This window comes from Amaranthus tricolor, chromosome 17 (genome assembly GCF_026212465.1).
Source record: "Amaranthus tricolor cultivar Red isolate AtriRed21 chromosome 17, ASM2621246v1, whole genome shotgun sequence".
Classification (NCBI taxonomy): domain Eukaryota; kingdom Viridiplantae; phylum Streptophyta; class Magnoliopsida; order Caryophyllales; family Amaranthaceae; genus Amaranthus; species Amaranthus tricolor.
In genome coordinates this window covers 14717797-14739078 of record NC_080063.1, presented here as the reverse complement: position 1 = coordinate 14739078, position 21282 = coordinate 14717797, and the positions used below count along the sequence as shown (strand labels likewise).

At 34.8% G+C, this 21282-nt stretch overlaps 1 protein-coding gene across 1 annotated transcript; it reads right to left on the bottom strand.

The window, feature by feature from the left end:
- Nucleotides 1-141: 141 nt before the first annotated feature.
- LOC130803974 (uncharacterized) lies at nucleotides 142-19027 on the bottom strand. Its single transcript, XM_057668231.1, has 22 exons — nucleotides 17777-19027; nucleotides 14220-14335; nucleotides 11468-11676; nucleotides 10892-11011; nucleotides 9954-10082; nucleotides 9753-9878; nucleotides 7848-7903; nucleotides 7679-7778; nucleotides 7479-7596; nucleotides 6768-6977; nucleotides 5957-6290; nucleotides 5146-5239; nucleotides 3822-3930; nucleotides 3352-3623; nucleotides 3010-3137; nucleotides 2658-2892; nucleotides 2112-2300; nucleotides 1721-2007; nucleotides 1392-1587; nucleotides 1038-1280; nucleotides 704-789; nucleotides 142-600 (listed from the first exon to the last, which is right to left on the bottom strand). Exons 1-20 carry the CDS (start codon nucleotides 18592-18594, stop codon nucleotides 1128-1130), a joined length of 3999 nt encoding a protein of 1332 aa, XP_057524214.1. The 5' UTR covers nucleotides 18595-19027; the 3' UTR covers nucleotides 142-600; nucleotides 704-789; nucleotides 1038-1127.
- Between the last annotated feature and the right edge of the window lie 2255 nt (nucleotides 19028-21282).

Here is a 21282-nt window from a genome sequence, read left to right as displayed (position 1 = left end):
TTTCCTGTTTTGTATAACCCATTGAAAGTTTTGTTATTTATTTACCTTTCTATTATTTTCTTGAAATCAAAGAATAATGGCAATGGAAGCATAACATAACTTATAATTGATGCAGAATATAAACGCTCTTAATTGAATTGATTGCATACAAATGGAGTAATTTGCTTGTTAAGTGTGATAAATTTGTTAATTATCCAATACTCTGTCAGAAAGAATAATACATGAAGCATGATAAATATGTACCTATTATATACGAAATGAGATACATAGGGCTACACAACGGATCAGCTACACAAAATAATGACATTTTACCCTAAGCCTAATAATTTCTTGTGTTGTTTTTCTTTTTCGCCTTCACTTCCTTTGTTCCTCTCATCTACGCGCCCAAGAGCAACATACAAAAAACCTAAATACTCTGGGGCAAGGGACACTAAGAAAGATCATGTTATGACTTACGACTGCCAAAATACGTCAAAGTCAGAACTATACAACGAGCGATCTTGTATCTCCAAGTTTGCAACGTGCCAATTTATCAATCGAGACTGAAGACATTTACACAAAAGCAGCCCCACTGGAAAAATCCACCATTCACTTTCATCCCTGCCAAATTGTGTAAGCGACAATGGAAATATCATCAGGTATATAATCACCAGCAATTTCAATGAGCGCGAGTAGAATCATCAGCAGTCACAGATCAACTTACATGCCCCAGGGCTGCAAATAAGGTATTATTTTACTTCGTGATGCTTGGGACTTGTAGTGTATATAACCACAAATGAAAGCTACCACCTGTTGAAAGTTAACAGCAACTTAGAACATTATACAGTCACGTTTCAAGGATACAAACAAACAAGTTCATATCTCAGCAGCTATAGGCACTTTGGCAAATTTGTCACAACAGTGTCAAAGCCTTTTATCTCGATATATAGGGTCCGCTATTAAGTATAACCAAAACAAATCAACATGAAAGTTAAGAAATAGTCAGATAGAGAAAAAACATGTTTGGTTGAGTTAAAATAGATGAATGGTTTTCTTACAACATTGACCAAAGAGATGATGTTCCACAGAGCGTACAGACGTGCAAGGCCAGCTGAACGCCGAGGACCGTGGCTGAACAAAGCATTGATTCAAGCGGGAAATGGAAGAAGTATACCCAGTGGTAATATAAATAAAACAAGGAGAACATTCATCATTGATACTGAAAACAGCTGAAGTAAGGTAAGAAGTACTAGACTGAAATCCCCCAGTAATAATATAGAAATGATCAGTCCAACAAGGTCCTGCAAGAAGGAAATGAACAAAGATAATGACTTAAAATAAGTCCATAAAGACCCCATTTAACCGCTAAGATAGAACATAGTCGAATGCACATATTTAGCAAAATCCTTTACCTGGTGCCCTACAGGCTTTGTGTTGTGAAGGATAAGAGAGAAGGGGAAGAAAAAATCTCTCTTTTCCTCCAGACTTTGTATATTATTTATGTCTAGAATTCCTCCTTTCGACCTTTTCTGCCCCATTAAATATTCACTTCTTTTATTGCCATGGTCTAAGAGGCCATCTTCCCGATGGTAGCATGACGAATTTCCTCTACAAATAATGTTAAAATATAATTATCAATCAACAAGTGCTGACTCTATAACTAGATGAAAGCAACAGAGTTACATTCTCAAATGAATACACAAGGAAAAGAAAAGGGAAAAGGAATGGCCAAATATAATACCTGGAATGCTGATCAACTTGCATTCTTCCATCTTGACATTCAGTTAATAGCTCAATGTTCTCATCAAGCGCATAGACCAAGAGACCATATTGACAATAACCAGAAGTTGTTGCTTGAAACCAAGCTAGGTCAATACGTAGTTCATAACTCTTCAGTACAGGGTTAGCATGACTATCAAGCCACCTCAAGACAGGTCGAAATGTTTTTCGTAAGCATCCACGACGAACCAACCGTAGATGTGCATTAAGACCAGCAACCAAACGATACCAAGTTGTTGGTGGAACAGACTGAAGTTACCATACCCCAAAAAAAAGGCACACACACTATCAGCATGACGGAAAAAGATATCATCCAATCAACAAATGAAACCTCACCTGAATTTACATGATACCTGACTCATAAGGCTAGTAAGAATATTATCACTGTGAAGAGTGAAGGGTGCCATGTAACTTCCATCACCACTAAAATGAATAGCCAAAGGAAGCCTTTGAAGTAGACGAGCAGGGAGATCATTCCTATTCTCATCACCACCAAGGAAAAAATCGACATACGCCAGCATCAGATCAGGAGTAGCAGCAACCTAATATAATTTGACATGGGATTAGGAAAAAAATAAGATAATACCTGAACCATAAAAATATCAGAACAGGTGAGTATACCCTGATCAGTCTAGGAACAAATTCACAAACAAGCACCAAGTAAACATCATCTAAAAATGAAAATTAACTTGCTAGTGCTACTAATTTGAATTTAATTCTTCACTTGCAAAACAGTCGAAACATTTCCTTGTAACCATATTTTCACATAATTTTCAACAAAGGCAGCATCTATAAAAGTAATGCCTTTCCAACAGATCAACAGAAAAGATATTCAACTACACGCGTATTTTGATGCGCTAAACCATTTTTCGTATAGGAAAAACAGGTAAGAACATAACCTTTATCCCCTCATAAAGAGCACGTGAACGACAAGATCGTAAGCACGCATGGTCATATTCAGATCGAACAAATTCACGGAGTCGCTGTAATTTAATCCTGCGGCGCCACTGCAGCCAAGACCAAGCCAATGGATATGCTAAAACACCAAGTATACTATACACTGATCCCTCCCACCACTGATACGTTGTTAGAAGATTAACCTCATCCACAAAATTATTAAAAGCACCCTCATACCTGAAATACGAGAACATGAAACAGTTCGCAATAAAATTAAGAATCATTAAATAACTACAGATCACATCAGGTAAATCAATTGATCAACTATTTGAGGACCAGCAATAATGTACTTACACAATCTCTTTTAACTGGTCTGGTGGAGAGTGAGGGAGGTGCCAAGGTTCAGCAAATGTGTTTGGGCCCATAAAATACATCCTATGAACATGGCTCTGAGATCCCTCAGCTCTATTTGTTTCCAAGACCTGCAATAAAACCCAGTATGACAACAGTTTCAGGACTCCAATGAAAAAAATTAAGGTACATCAGTAGATGAAGATCACTTTCCATCACATCTTCTACCAAACATGCCCGACAAAATAAAACATATAAACCAAGCCCCCATCCTTCATCCAACTAACAGACTGCAAAAAAGAAAAAAGAAAAAAATTATTTTATAAAAAGCTTAGAATTGTGCACCTCATTAAGCGATTCCAAGAATGGAAAGGAGTGGTCAATTTGAGAGCCATGTTGAGTTGGAGCTGGACCAGGTAATTCATCAACCGCAACAAATCTCATACGTGCTACACTGAGCACAAGAGCTAACAAGAATAAGAGGCCCACTAAAATAAGACCAAACCACCAAGGCCCTCCAAATGTATAAATTAATTCTTCAAGGGCCGTATAGCAGTGCGGCATATGATATCTGTCTGAAATACATTTGTAAGGACATGGAGCTTCAGTAACGCCACCTATCAAAATTAATCATTCATAATATTGTCAAGAAGCATTTAAAGTTGTAATAATCCTTTAAGAAAGTATCTGTCTATTAGAAGAAATCTCCACATCATAAGGAAACATCGTATATTCCTTACAGATTCACAAGCACCTTTCAGCGAAGCTGCTATATTAACCACACTGAAATCTAAAGAATTACAATAGCAAAGTACCTCTGACACTAAGGTAAACAGTGCGACGAGGAAGCTCCAGTGGGGGGCAATGATTGCAGAGGGATTTATCAGATCCAATGACAGTTTTATATGTCCCAGGGGGGCATTCCTGTATGGGAAAATGTCAATCGATGTAAATGGAAAGGATACAAATCCGTTGCTCTGGAATGCACCATGGCAGAAAACTCTCAAGTCTCAAGCTTATCAAACATAACGACATTAAATTTGGAAAGAATGTTGGCATGCTATGACTAGTAAGAAATACATGGATGCATAAAAGTATTTGACTGAAGCCTAGGAGTACATATAAAGCAAGCAGCCAAAATAATCCAATGGGTAATTAATAACATAATAAGGAGGGCCAGTAGCATGACTGCTGCTGAACAAAAAGCTAATATAAAAAATAACCCTCTTACCAGGACATTGAATCCCTCATCATTTTATCCGCAAAATCAAGAAAAAGAAGTGCAAGACTTCAATATACAATGATCAAAGAGAACCTTTAGTCTCCAAAAACTAAACAGGATTGCAATTTACATCAAGAGCTGAATTTCACGGGTTAATTCATTCAACCTTACATCCAAATATACTAAGATCAAAAACATCAATTACAGAGAAGAGAAGGAACTACAATTACTGAATTACACAACAGAAGCAATACATTACATTCAAAAACGTTAAACCAGCTGGCTCCTGGATTAAATTTGATATTGGACCAAGTCATATTTAGTAAGTGTTAGTTAGTAGAACCATCTAACCTTTACTAATTTAGCAATGCAGTGACTTGTCAGTCAATAAGTTGAGCATCTTATAGAATTATTATTGTAGCAATAACTGGGTGTTAGATTGTTGGTGTTGTATAATGGTAAGCTTAATGGGTTTTAGTGTCAATCTCCATGAAACGTATTATCTTATTAGTTGTTCCCATGGTAACGAAACCTCAAACATGTTTTTTTTATCTCACAATTTCCCATTATCACCAAAATCTTTCCACGTGGTAATGGATGTGAATGAAATTTGTGATGAAAAGACATGATAAGACTAGGACAAGCATGATCATAAACATTGGAAAGTAATTTTCTAAATTGAATCACTTCAAATTTTATTACCGTTTTCACCATTTAATAATTTTTCTAAATTAAATCACGTCAAATTTTATTATCGTTTTCACCATTTAATACCAACAACCAAATGGCCGTAAGAAACAATTAATCACAGCATTCAGAAAATCAATATTGGACCAATAGGAGCAACACCTAGGCAACGATTACATTGATGTAAGCAAGAAAGTACATTCCGAAATAACACTTCAATTTCAACTCACCTTGCAAAAGGTGCCAAAAAGACCTTTCGGACAAGCTTTTCCCGTAACTGTACCATTTTCTCCAGCACCACCTTCATCACCGCCCAATCCTCCCCTAAAATAAGACAATAGCACATCTAAATGTCATTAAAATTGATCCCAAAAATACAATAGAAGGAATAAAGATCTCATACATCTTTCAAAACACACACATAAAACAAACTAAACAAACAATCCTGAGAAAATTTTCTTTACAGTGCCATTAAAGGTCACTGACACCAAGTAGTTACTTCTTTTTTTACCATCCAATGGCATTAATAATTATTTCAGCTACTTTTATGAGAGACTGTCTCATCATGAGACGACCTCAAAACAAAGAGCCCATAAAATCTAGATATGTTGGGCTATTTGGCCCAAATATAAATGTCTCGTAGTGAGACTGTCTTATATAAGAATCTTCGCTATTTCAGCTATATTTCCTTCTTTTATAGTGACACGGCACTGCATTGGGGGTGATTCTTCATCATGAGCGCAGGAGTTTCCTCCTTTTTAAACAGATAGCTTTTAAAATGTGAATTACTACTTCATCAATAAGCAATCAGATACAAGCAAATGCTCATATTAAATGAAGCTAACTGCCAAAGGCTAAAAATTAATAGAAGTGAGCTATGGGCTGATATGGTTGCATGCCAGATCAGTAACTGATACACAATTGCAATTACCAGATTAAAAAGCATTACATTAACAAGAGGAAGTAACGCAACAAACAAAAACATGCAAAACTAAAAGCACTTGCACAAAAAACTATCAATATTTAGAAGCCAATACAAACCCCGTGACGATTCTTCCTCTAACACTTGCAATTGGCTGATAAAGGTCACCAGTAGGAATTTCAGACCAGTGAAAATGCACCCTGCCTCCAGCACCACCACCACCACCCCGTGGACCACCATTCCCACCTAGACTAGAAAGAGTGGCATTATCGCCTATAGTCACTGTCTTTAAGAATAATAAAATGGTGCCACCGGATCCACCTCCAAGACCTCCAGTAAGGCTGTTAAAGACAGCATTATCTTTGGTACTTCCATCTTGATAACTCCCTCCATCAGCTCTTAGTGAGCCCTCAACAGACAGGCTGGACAAAGGATGCTCCATGGAACCCATGACTACAACACAAAGACGATAGGATAACAAACAGCAAGATTACATTTTAGTGTTACCTCATGAGTCAATATCAATAACTAAAAAAAACCAATAAACTCAATACAAAAAAAGGGCATAATTCTAATATCAACAAAAGGTAACATAAAAAAAAACGATATTTGTCATGTTAGAATTTAGAAAATACTTCCATCCCATGGCAACTAAGAAATGCATATCGACATGGGAAAAATGGAATGAAAAAAATCTTAAGAAAATGAGGGGATGTGTAGAGCATACTTTGAAAAAATATTAAAAGTTCATTTTTACATTGTAAGAAGAATAATAATAGCATTGACTACTATCAGGTAAGAGCTACAAAGTAAAGTTCAGTTACTCAAGGATTTCCTAACCATCCGGTGAAACCATAAAGATCAGACGATGAATAGCTGTAATGCATTGAAAAATCAAATTATTTACCATTTGAGCTTTGTGTGACTTACCAACAATACCACCACCAATAGTGGAATCAACTAAACTGTCATTTCCACTTCCACTACCAAGTTCACAGGGCAAATATTTACTTCCATAAGATACGCCACCCTGAACGCAAATATCACCACGACATCCAGCCCCACCATTGCCACCATGACCGCCACCCCCACCAATCCCGTCACTGAGAAGATTTCCTCTCCCTATCCCACCTTTGCAGCCTGTAGAAATCAAAAATTATAATCTCACTTAAAACACAGTAATCGAAATGCGTACGCGGAAACTATCATAGTGTATAAACAAGGTTTTATTGTATCGTATCGGCCGTATTGTAAAGGTGTTCCAAAATGATATTACATGTATCGTAAAGGTGTAAAAAAACCGCTTTTTAGACCGTTTCGAGCAATATTTCATGGTTTAGGCCGAAATTTGGCAATACGTTAACCGCATCACACCTTAACCGTATTACCGTGTCCATTACCAGCTTAACACAACCGCAGCCGTTACCGTATTTTTTCACCATTATAAAATAAACTGTCTGAATTGGGAGGCTTCAACAGAAAAAAAGGGATAAATCAATGGGGAATGGAGGAGGTGAGGCCAGGGACAGAAGGCAAAAGATTAAGAAAACATGTTGACGCCCTTTCATAGAGAAATAAAAAAAAATCCTGCAAAGATACCAACAAGGGCAAAAGGTTAGGTTTCTCTAAGAAGATGCATACCCAATCCAGATGCATTAATGGTTCCAGATGGTAGCACATCAACAGTCCTTGCTCTATGAAAATGAACAACAGATCCTTCTATTGTGCCTTCAACTATGACATCTTCAACTCTGCACACCTGTCAAAAACTCTTGAATGAATTTGGATGTAAACTCATCACCTATGGAATCAGCCAATAACGATCATTTAAACAAGATAACCTGCAGAGTAAAAGACAGCGAAGAATTGACGCTGCAATCATCGGGAGGATGCAGCAGTTCCACAGGGCAGTCATCACGATCACAGTAAAGATTAGGTGTCCTGTGAGACAGAGATTACAATGCTATAGTAATAGGTTTAAAAGAAATGACAACGATCAATCAAACTCACATGTCATCTTTATTTACACTCTTTAGTGGACCTCGCAGAATTGACCCAGGTCCAATCTGCCAAACATAAGAGAAATAGCAAATAAAATTATACTGAATGCTAGAATAATGAAATTATATAATACTGCGTGCTCAACAAAACGAAATGATATGACAAAATAAGCCAAAATTACTTATTTTAAGAAAATTCATTTTCACGCAGCAACTTTAAGAAATCCATCTTCGCATGAGATCAACTCATCATTAAAGAAGGCAATCCATGAAAGTGCATGTCCATTCTTAACAAAAATTTGAGACCATAGAAGTTTGGCCAGTAAATAGCTTTTGAGTAATTCCTATAGTTGCTACACTTATCACAAGTTTTAAAGAATTTCCCCCTTTTTATGCCACGCTTTGATATTTCATTGTAATTTATGATTCTTTTTTAGCAAAAAATTTATACTGAAGTAATAAAGTGTCCATGTTTTGTATGCTCCATTCGTCATCAGTGTTTATCTTTATAGTCTTAAGGACATGAATCACATGATTAGTAACCGTAGCGACTAAAAAACGGAGGATGTATCTTTTAGTACACAGTGACATATAGCCGTCCAAAATGACCTGACCCAAACTGACCCGCATTACTGGAGCCAGCCCGAATCGGCTCAACTACATTATTGACTTTGCAGGGACAGAATGTCCTTTGTGCACCCGTAACCATAAATTATTCAAACCAAACCAAACTGGAATGAACAGCGTCTGTGATGGTTTTGAGATAACTTTAAGGTAGAGATGACGATTCAGAAAAGCTAAAAAATATAGCTTTGGAAGGTAAAGGTAACAAGAAGAATATAGAGCAGTAGAGAATCTATCTAAAAAAGAAGAATTACAAAACCAGGGAAGAGAATGAGAAAAGGTCACTTCCTCCCAAATTCTTAACATAACGTATTTATCAAAAACACAAGAATGGCCCAATCAGGGCACATTCTCTGACCCAAAATATTAGACTATTTCCAAGGTTTATGCCCCAAGCCCCACAGAATGTGCATCTTCCAGGCTTTTAAGGCACTGCTCTACTCATGCTCACCTCTCCCAGAGTTCATTTTCCCCAATTCCTCAAGTGTTATAGTCAATCAAGAACAAGAAAAATAAAAATTAGTTTTTAACAAGACAAAAAAAACTTAGCTTCCTTCAAACATACAAAAGACTCATTTGGGTAGACTCAAAAATCTTCAAGGAGAACAAGATGCCTCTTTAGGAAGTCAAAATAAACTAAAAAGGAAACAAGGGGCAGTCCCAAATAGGATGATGGAAAATTGGAAACACTATAGTCCATATCCAATAAGTAAATATATATAAGGAAACAAGGGTCAATGCCAAAAAAGATAATACAAAAAGTATACAGTATATCCATATCCCAAAAAGCCAAGAATGATGTGCAATGACTTGAGAGAGAAAAAAATAAATAAGCATATATTCATCACTCATCAATACAAAGATATCTTACATAAAATATAGAGCCTAGCCATCGCAGAATGCACATGAATGGCCATGGAATTAAGTAAAGATTTTGGTATCTCAACATATCTACCGTAAGCAAATAAAAAAACTAGAAAAAATGACATGCAATGACTTGAAAGGGGCAAATAGGCAAAGGATGATCCGCAAGACCGTAACCGAAACCTAGGATGCAAACATTTGAGAAAGTCCTTTTATAACCCTACCTCATATTTAATGAATCAAACTAGAACGTAAACCCTCAACCTTTTTATACTACCTTAAATATTTTTGCATAAGGCAAGCAACAAAATACGAACAAAAACCATTTTTGCAGCACGGTCATAAGTCCTTTTTCCCTATGGAGGGAGAGGAAGTAGTCGCTTGATGACTTGAAAAATAAACTTGCAAAATTTGAAGTTGTACTTACATGGATGCCATAAAATAATGATAGAACCAAACGTTGTGCCTCAATAAAATCACCAGAGCCCGTTAAATTCAACAGACCTTGTCCATAAACTCCCAAGTTAGCATTAGAATGTATGGAGGATGACTCCTAGCATAAAAAATGACAATAATGTTCAATACATAAATAATGTTCATAAATCCAAGTAACATGTCAAGAAAGTACCCTTAGAACCAGCAGATTACTAGCCTCCAGCAAGGAGGTCGCAACGGCAACATCTCCTCCACCATCTACTAGTAATTGAGAGTTCCACATCAAAAACATTTTCACCGACATACGAAGTGCTCCATAAACCTGCACATAATTATGCATAAAGCAAAACACTAATCAAAATCTAACATGAAAGAACGGATATAGCGAAAAAATTAAGTATATTTAAAATCTACATACACACTCTATTAAAAAATCAATAGTGAATGACTAAACAAAGTCAAATGCATTAACATTAATGTAATTGCATGCAAAATTATAAAGCAACTAAAGAGTCCAAGCAGAAAAGAGCAGGCGCTAGAAAAGCATCAAAATTATAAACTGCGACTAGAAAAAGAAAGATCTAGTACTAAGATATGACGCCAACAAAAATTCACCCTAATTGGTGATTTGGTGGTTTAAAATTGAAGGCCAAGACATTGTCATGTGGAAAACCCAACGGAGCCAAAGAAGTGGAGTAGGCCATTTACATCAATCCATTAACAGAAGCTCTTGTCAATAATCACTGAGTACCCAAAACATCATTCCCAAAAACACTAGGACTCAGACCCTAAAAGTGAATTGTAAGCCAGAAACATTTTCAATTTGCAATAATTAAATTATAGTTTTTCTAAGCCATGCATGAGCAATTAGAACCAAAATATAACCCCGTCTAAACATTTACATTCTGTAAACCTAGTTGCAAAAGGTTATCTATGCCCGGGACCTATTGAAAAGTATTGTCTCAAGCTTTTCACATGCAAGTCATGATAAAACAGATTAAACCAAGCACTAAAATTCTAGGCAACTTTCGTTTGCTCCATGAAGTCTGAGCATTCTAATTGAATTTCCGTTATAACAAATTAACACCTAAGAAATAAAACCCAAAGGTGAAAAGTCTGGATAACACAGACCTTAATCACTGAATAACTCATTAATAATTCCTCAGCCATCAGCTCAAACTCTGATGTAGCATAATGTGCCAGCCCAAAGCTCAATTCTCCACCAGCCTCCAATTTAATTTGACCTTGAACCTATAAAAAAATATGAGAATTAACTGCCACAAACATTGAACAAAAGTGAAAGGTTGAGAAATAGATGCTACAAGGTGCATCCAATACAAGTAGGTGTGTGCCCTCGGTTAGGTAGAATTAATAAAAACTTAGTGTAGGGAAGCATAAGAAGCTCCATCCACAAACACAGCAGACCAATTAAAGAACCACAGAAAGAAAGTGAAGCCAAGTTCAATACATTCAGTATTTTAGTAAGTATCTATTAAATAAAAAACGATAGCATGTTATTCAAGACATTAAATTAATAAACAATCCTAAGTTATCAAATAATATTAATGGAAGAAATGTTAACTTTCTTCATCTTCCATCTTGGCTATTATTCTTTTTCTTGCTTTATGAAAAATGTGTTCCAATGTAATGGTAAAAACATACACCTTGGAAGAAATTCTCAAGTGCTGCCGACTATCTAAATTTTACCTGAACCCGACTCCAAAGCAATGGAACTGATGCCTTTGCCTGATTTCGAACATATACATTAGTCCAAAGAGGCTGATTAGGAAAATCCATCAACAAGGTGTTTGTGACCGTAGAGCGATTGTGATTATTAATGAAAAGGCTGCGTGGAACCGCATCATAAAGAGTCCCAGCTCCACCTGAATTGTCTGAACATCCGTAACTAATACCTCCTGCAAGCGAAATAACACAGCGGTCAACGTTCCAATAGATACAAGCATGACAGTTCAGATAAGATATATCAGAACATAAAACAGAAACATTTTATATCGAAAATTCCTCAAGGATTGTCATTCACATGTTTTTCCATAAATAAGTCGACCCACATAAAAAACGCACCATAAGACTTGGTGGAGCATTAAACTCACATAACAGATAGCAGACACAAATTTCAAAAAATAACTTTCCCATATTGAATTAGCTTTAATCAAATCAAAGCACACTTTTAAAGAAAAAATTAAAATAGGAATACCTTATTATTCTAAAAGTTTTACTTCTGCCCTGTATTCCAACTTAAATTTCACTACAGAAAAAATCCGGCCTTACATAACTTCATTTTAAAAGAAATCTCACCTTTCATTTGTTGGTTGGTACAAGGGCATAATTTGGACCTTCCATTGCAATTGGTAAGTAAATGACAGATGAGACTTCTTGGAGGATAAAGTTATAAAAGGCTATCTAGAACAGACAAATTTTGGAATTTTACAATCAAATGTTCCAATGGAGTAATGAAACACCTTTGCAAATATTTGAGTCATAAACAGGATAACATCCAAAAGAACAAGTCCAAAAAGAATACTTGTACAACTCTAACCAATATCTATGAAAGTGAAAGATGACATCACTAAGTGTTTCATCCACCCAGAAAATACAGTAAGAGAAAAAAAATCCAGGAAAGAAAGATGCCCCTTAAAAATCAAATATAAGATATAAAAAGTTCCCCGTGAAATTAGTGTTTGTAGATTCTAACCTTTGTATTTGGAGCTTGAACAGATTCTAAAACAAAACAGCGAAGTGAGACTCCCATTGCCTAAAATTGCCCTCAAAATAAGTCCTTGTAAAACCTCCAGATTAACAACTAGAACTCCAGTGTCCAAAACCAATCCAGATTCAACAGATAAGGACCCTGTCTACCATATATCCCAAATTGAATTGTCAAGGGACCGATATGAACATCCTCTTTAGCCCCCACTAAACTCTAATAAGCCAAAACTCAAAATAAAGAGATGTCTAAAACTCCAAACCGTTAGACGAGCAAGGGAAATACTGAAACTTATTCATTTTTTCTCCACCATAACTATTTTAAGCATCACCTTTAAATAAGTTAAGATAGCTGAAAGGCATCCAAAAGTAAATTCAAAACAGGATACCACTAATTTGATAAACAGTGGCTCCTCATAAGAATGCTTACAATCCTATCCAATTATGGCCGCCTTCTTCATTCAAAGCAAGCAAGACTATTGTGATTATTACCAAGCAAATGATAGCAACTCTGAGAATCTAGCTTTCATTCAGGAATTAGAACAGGGGAAATGAAGAAAACCCTCCAGCGCTTTTCAAAAGGGGTGCACATGTCTTTGGATTTATGGAAATTTATGTTATTTCATCCGTCGGTTTTCTCACAATTATTACCAAGCAAAGCCAGACTTATCACTTTCAAAGTTCATCACCCAACACCATCCCTCAAGGCTCTAGGGAACTAAAATGGTCATCAATTTCTAAAGGAGCGGAAAACGTTAACCCCAAATTCTTAATTTCTGGATCTACACTATTATGAAGCAGAAAATAAGTACTTCAACAAGGAAGGTTAAGAAACAACCTCTGTAAATGCAATGTCAGAGGTGAATCCCTCTGTGAATGCAATGTCAGAGGTGAATCGATCTATCGCACGCATTAAATTGGAATGAACCAGTTACTACCATACTAAAGGACAAACACAGGAAACTGTCCATTCAAGAACATGGGGTGCTGAACGTGAAAAAGTTTTGGTTGTGCGCTAGAATCAACATTATTTCATTGCCCCAATGTCATTGAGTGGCACCCACCTAGGATGGGGTTTGGAAGAGTCGAATGTACGCAACCTTACTTTTGTTGCACGCGTATTAGCATTATTAAAGAGGTTGTTTCCGATTGACCCTTGTTGTGCGTCAGAATGTTTTTTCATAAATAACCTATCAAAATAAATAAAAGTTGCAACCTCTTCTGACAAAATACTTTATTTTTAAAAGGTATAAATATAATTTTCCAGTTAAATAACTTATTTGAAGGTAAAGGGGCTCTAGAAATATAATAAAGTTCAACTTTTAAACAGAACACTCACAATCTTTGTTATCTTGTCTCGGCCATGCCAATGCATGTCCATAACATTTCCAAATTAGATACATGTAGGATATGAGACATACCTGTACCTATATGCAAAGTGCACTGTAATATGCATTTAGGAACCAATAATCATCAATAAGCAAGAACACTACAAGCTTCTCGTCCCACAATATCCCACTTTTGCTAGACTAGATAACCAACTCGGTCATATTAAAAGACATCATAAATTTAAAGAAGCCTGTAGAACAACTCAATATATAAATTGGGAGTACGTATGCAATCAAATTACCATAGAAATAAATTCAAACGCAAGAAAAAGAATCATCCAACCAGAAATGAATTGCAATGAAATGCAGTCAATCAAACAGAGAAAAGAAATATCAGATCTTCTCACCATAAGCAAAAGTTTTTGGCTCATCATGCCAACTGAAAACATCTATGGAAACTCTCCCGCCGCCTCCACCACCAAAACCATTACCCCCACATGCACTTACAATACCATCTCCCGACCTGTTTATGTAAAAAAGCAGCCCACAAATTAAACACTTGCAACTAAAAAAAGATACAATCAAATTGATATTCAACTAAAGCTCTTGAAGGCAGAAAGCCGAGAACTAATACTGATACAAACAATATTAAACAGCAAATAAAGAAGGGGAAAGCTAAAAGAGAGGGAGCTGTGACACTGATCTTAAACTTTATGCACGAACCCAATTACAGATACAGACATCTAATATTAATTAATTAATTACAACAACGCTACTTCTAATTGACCCTTAACGGCAAACAATTTCTACAATTTCACATAAATTAGAACTGTAAATTATTTAAAAGTCATTTTACTTTATCCTATTACAATTCGAAAGAAGATAACAAAAAAATTTTACTCCATCGAGAATGGAAAATGGCATCAAATATTAGTTACATATATCAAAACGTGTACTGCGGAACAACTATACACCCCCCACAGATATTTTCCAAAATTTTCATTGAGGAAATATTCCCCCAACAAAAGACAAGGGTCAAAAGAGAGTCAAAAGCACCTACAAACTCAGAATATAAACCAAAATTCAGAAAATGAATATTCAAAGAAAACCAGTCAACTCGAACAATGAATCTTGGAGTGAAAACCTAACCCTACAGAAACTTCTCGAATTTATTATGCACAGATAGTTGGGCACAATACATATGCTTACAATTTTTCCTTCTGCCCTTTATTCTTCAAAATGGGGGTGGGAGATTCAACTTGAGTAGCCCAAACATTCACAAAATCACCAAACAAAAGAAAATATATCCAACTACTACGGTAGAAAAAAGAAGTTTCAACTCTAACAGCATTCAATTCAAGCATTCTTAAGTATTCCTGTCCCCCTTGGATCTCCGAAAACTGGGCGAAATATTCTTAGAAACACCTACTGCATCGTAGAAAAAAGAAGTTTCAACTCTAACAGCATTCAATTCAAGCATTCTTAAGTATTCCTGTCCCCCTTGGATCTCCGAAAACTGGGCGAAATATTCTTAGAAACACCTACTGCATCCCTCGGCAAGAGAGGGTGTGAGAAGGTCAAAAAGGTTCGGATGTACGCAACCTTACCCATGTAAATGATAAAACAAACAAAGAGGTTTTCGATTGACCCTTAGTAGCAAACATAATGTGCAAATTCACATAAATACGAAGCACACAGGATCCAATGAGTTATTTTTAAAAGTAAATTAGGAATCCTAATTGTTCTAATAATATCCGATTGACCAAAAAGATGTGTCTTTTAAAAAATACAAGTTCTCCATAAAAAATTAACAATATTACATTCCTCTTATGGGAAAGCTCTTGTTGAGGGTTTTCTAATGGATGGAAGTGGAACACAAACATCACTTTCAATCAACTAAATTCCGATCGGAAGAATCAAACCACCTTAATATCTTCTACAATCTCCAAATCACCTTCCTAAAGGGTAAAGAGGAGCATAATTTTAATATTAGGATGTAATTCTCCCAACAAAGAAAAGCCACCTTATTCTTTACATGACTAATATCGCCTTAAGAGTTAGATACTTTATAATCAATCGGTGCTTTTTTATTTAGTACACCCAACACTAATTTGATAAGCAATGTCTTATTTGCCTTTAGCCCTTTCATTTCACTCAATAGTCACCAATTAATTCTAATCAAAAAATCATAAAAATCACAGGTAGATTCTTGTATTAAATAAATTAATGGTTTGAATTTTGAAAATGTATAGCTAGCATGGTCTGAAGTTCTGAACTCAATAGTACAAATGTTTGGAGAACATAAAGTAAACTTATAGATCCACAAGGTAAGAAACCGAAATGATTCTTTAATAAGGATATGGCCTATATTATTCAGCCACAATTATGAGTCATTTATGAAAAATATCTGAGAGCCAAACACTATAATTCAAAACATAAGACATGAACTTAAAATCCCATGAATGAGAGCCTATGGAAATTCCAAAATATTTTAACCCTTTTGGGCATATTTTCACATCATAAAGACATGCATAGACAAAATAATTTAAAAGGTTTGCATGGTATGCGGGAAAATCTTACACAAAACCTATATTAAAGAAGATCTGAAGATTCTTACACAAAACCTATATTAAAGAAGATCTGAAGATTTTATTTCATCCCCCAACAGTTATTACATTTAACTTTTTACGTGCTAATTGAAATACTTCATCAAAGTGCCAACCAAAAATACCATACCATCCCCTTATTCCAGTGGCTGACAAAGGTACTTGGAATAATTGAATGAGTCCAAATAAAGTATGCCTTCTCATTCTCTTCTCTGTCACTATTTTCCTTAGTAGTATTATGGGTCTTAGGCAACTTAGTTCTTCTAATGCAAGAAGGCTTATTTTCATTATATATAGCATTCAAGATGGATCTACCAATAAATAGTAAAAGGGAATAATACATAATTATAATTATAAACCTTAATCAGTAATGCACAAAAAGGACACAAGTTTTTGATGACAGATCGTAACAAATAAAAGCCAAAAGGCAATATAAAATGAACATGAACAAATATATGTAATGAATTAGCAATTTAGCATCGCTGACATGATGAGAAAGAGAAACGGAAGAAATTGGATGTTTGCTTGTAAAATGGAAAATAAAAAATAAAGTGATGGATTTTCATACATTTTAGAGGTTCGATATTCTCCCAAATGAACTAAGAAGATCTAAATATCTAACAAATCACTCCCAATAATTCCATATCGTCTCACCCTCTTCTCTCTTCTAATCACAATTGTTTCTCCTATCTTCTCTATTTTTCTATAACTAACCATCTTCTCTATTTTTCTAATGCTAGAGAGATTTGTTTTGTTTAAAACGGGAAGGAGTTATTCATTCGCATTCTCTTCCCTCCATTTCCCTCCTTTCCACTATTGGTGTCCAAATGAGGGGAACGTATCCCCTCCATTTCCCTCCCCTTCCTTTCCCTCCATTTCCTCCTATCCAAACATGGTGTGTGTAAGATAAGTATTGCAAACAAAGCATGTACAAGGGATGTAGCCAAGCTTTGCCAATCAACAAGCTATAATTCATATCAACCAAAGGAAATACCAACAAAACACAAACAGATAAGTTCCAATTTTAAGAAAGTAAAGACGATAGTAAAACTTGAGGAAAAAGTAGTAACTTAAAACACGCCTAAGAACACCAACAAGTCCATTATCGCAATGCCATTGAGTAGCTCTCGCCTGAGCAAGGTTTGGAGTCCAAAGTAGACAACTTTACCTTACAATAACATAAAAGTTTCCAATTTACACCCGATTGCAAACAGCATCTACAATTTCACATTTTAGTGAGCCACTTTTTATTAAAGAGCTATAGATTTGTGGCTCTGTCTAGGATTTATGAAACAATACACTTAATTAAAAATAAAACTGAACTCAAACAAAGCTCAAAGAAGAGTTAGAACATTTACATCTTGTAAGCAGTAATGTGAATGCTCCCACCAGAACCACCACCACCTTTGTTACCCCCCTCGCCGCCATCAGCCAAAACCTGCGCATTAACCACAAGAAACTGGCTAACATGAAGCCGAACCCTCCCACCACCTCCACCACCATAATCCACCTCCTTGCTAGTAGTCCCACCTTTACTCCCATAACTCCAAGGTTTATGCAACGACGACCAAGAATACGTATCTCCACCCCAAAAATCCTCGGGATTCTTCGTTTCATCCATCAAACAACAGGCTCCTCGCCCTCCATGACCACCACCCGACCCATCCAACCCAACAGGTGACCCACTTGTAGCAGATGGCGGATCACCAGCTAACCCAGTGGTATTTATCAATGATCCTTCACTGAATGTTGCATTTCCGGCACTTAAATCAAAAGTACCTGCAACAATCGTCGAATTTTCACCTAAAGTGAAGTTACCCGTAATATTGATAGCAATCTCACATCCAGGTATTGCAGAACAATCCACCTTTACATTAGGGAGGATGAAAAAATTGCCCGTCCCTTGTACATATACACTATCAGTAAGATTTAAATCCGACACAATTTGACATGTAGTATCCAAATGACCAACTCCTTCTAGATCTCCTTCACACGATACAGTCGGAGGATGCGGCGGTGGTGGTGGTGGCGACGGCGGCGAATAATCATGATGAAACAACATTAAAATAGGCTCATCATCAACCTCATCATCCAAAGAAATTGAACATAAAAGTTCAGGACTTAAGAACAAAAATAGTAGAATCGGAAAAATCACCAAAAAACGAAAATCCGACATTACAGTAAATGAAAAGGTGACTATTATTATTATTTAAATTAAGCTAGTAAACTCGATTCAATTTCGATTGAGTACCCAAAGTTAGGGTTGAAGAAGTAGAAGAGAGAAACTAAAACCATCAAAACAGTAAAAATCGTCATTACTACGGTGATAGAGAGAAATCGAATCGAGCAAACTCGATAAATTTTCTCATTAAAATTGACGAACTTTAAGTTTCGATGGAATTAACTAAAGTGTAGATTAGATTAAAAATGGAGGAGGAATGGAATAAAATTAACGAGCATCGGGAAAAATGAAACCCTAGAAATGTTATGAAATCTGCGTAAGTGATGCTCTCTGAAGTTAACTATGTGAAGGAAGAGGAGATTCTGGAGAGAGAAATTGAAGATGAAGAAATAAGTTTTCTCTTCATTGTTTTTTTATTTTTTATTTTATTTTAATAAATTTCTTATTTTGGTAAAAGGAAACAGTTAATTCCACTTAGGAAAAAGGAGATGATGCTTAAATCTTCCATTTCTTTTATTTCAAAGGAATTACAATTTGAAAATCGGATCTAATCTCGATTGTATTAATTACTACATTTTTCAGTTATGGTCGTATTAAAAAAAAATTTAGAATTTTATAAAAGATTGAAGAACTTAAAAGCTGAAATATTTGAAGAAAAATAAGTATTAATTAACTTGTTTTTCTGAAATTTGTATTGAAATCATACTCATATTTAGTAAAAAGACAAGTTTTTAATTACATGGTTGCATTGAAAACATAATATTACCTATAATAATTTAATTTTTTATTGATTTTCCTATAATAATCCTAATTTTTATTAATTAAATAATTTCAGTTTTAAGATCACTTTCCCAAAAACATTATTGCCCAAATGGTAATCGATTTTTGTAGGTTAAATGTTAAAAAAATAAAATATAATGAAAAAATAAAAATAAAAAGTTAAAATCATAAAAATAACTTACTTGATATCTCTTTTTTTATTTTTTTATTTTTTCAATTTTTTATAATTGAATTTTATATTTACTTTTTTATTATTTATGCAAATTGACTTGTTGTAAAGGTAAGAAGTTACTTTGGTACATTTTTAGTAAACATATAATTGAGATTATTCATGTTTAATCAAAAGTTAAGATTGTTATTTGTTATAGGTTAACTACTAAAAATTTGGATTATGCTGAGTAATTTTTCCTATAAATTCAATGCTTATATACAATCCTAAGGATTAGAATTATATATGTCATTTATCATTTTATAAATTAATAATTTTAATAAAAATTAGTAAGAATAATTACTTATTAAAAATTCAATCCATAAGTATAACATAAATTTTATGATTGTATGTAATAAATTATACAATGTAAAGTACATTGGTTTATTAATTGTATTTATTAGTAAAATAAATTTTGTCATTATTTTACTTTAAAGTTTGTTTGTGAGAAAGGACATGAAACTTTATGAGCTACTTGTATTTTTATTTTATTTTTCCTTTGAAACTTTATGTGGTAGTATGTGTAACTTTATTGTTGAAATCTAAATTAGTATGCTATTTTTAATGTAGGAAAAGGGTAGGAGTAAATTAATTTCTTACCTTAAATACTTGTGTAAGTGTGAAAGAGGCACTGGCATGACTTGAAAGATAGTTGAATTATTTTTCATATGTTCACAAGTTTCTTAAAATTAGGGGTAAGTTATTCAAAAAAAAAAAATTAGAGGTTATAAGTAAGAACATATCTTGTATTAGTTGAATAAATGTTACTTATTACAAAAGATCTTTAATACTCCCTCCTATTCAGCTGAACTGTCCCATTTGACTTTTCACACTTGCCGAGGCAACATTTTAACTCTTAATATCTCAAATTATGCTTAATTAAAAATTATAAAAAGTTGATATTAATAATCCTTGTATTGAGACGAATCAAACAAGATCCCATATGACTATGTTTTAACTTATAGATTAAGAGTAAAATACAAATTAAGAGTGATAAGCGAATAGTGCCAAAAAAAAAGGGACAATTCAGCTGAATAGGAGGTAGTATGATTCTTTTTTAATCATCACTTTCTCTCAATTACCTTACAATAAAAAATTTAGGTAGTGATCTTTCTTGTCTAATGTCATCTAAAATTATTTGGCCATGGCAAAGCCTATTGGACTTCCCACCTCCCGACATGAAAGAAGGCTTGAGAGAAAAGGAACAATTGGTTCCAAATCGATCACACCTCCTCGAGACAGTCTTCTACAAGCACACTTGTATGTGTTGTATCATATTCTAAAAGTCCATCCTTTTTTAAATGACCATTTTGATATATTGCGCTCCAAATATCCTTCTAAAGGAGATAGGGCATTGATGCAGTTGCATAATAAGACGTTTATTGATTCGTTTCATAATCGAGTATTATATGAAGAACTCAAGGGTGTATTTGAAACTGTTAAGTGGTTAGCTTTTGGTCCTCATGATGATGTCAACAAATATGAGGTTTACGATGTTAATGGGTTCACATTTTTGACTTAGGGTCAAGATAAGAAGTCATCTTATCTGCAGAATAGTATGGTTTCTATTTTGGCTTCATCTACATCTAACAGAATAGTGGGGTTTCTATTTTGGCGTCATCTACAGAAGGAATACATTTGAATTAAGTGATTCACAAGGTATAAAGTATTTATGCTTTTTTGGCATTTTCTCG

Coding starts and splice junctions, on each gene's coding strand:
- LOC130803974 (XM_057668231.1), bottom strand. CDS start 18,594: ATGTCGGATTTTCGTTTTTTGGTGATTTTTCCGATTCTACTATTTTTG. Junction 14,336..17,776: donor CACATTACTGCTTACAAGAT/GTAAATGTTCTA, acceptor TTACATAAACAG/GTCGGGAGATGGTATTGTAA. Junction 7,904..9,752: donor CATTATTTTATGGCATCCAT/GTAAGTACAACT, acceptor TATGTTTGGCAG/ATTGGACCTGGGTCAATTCT.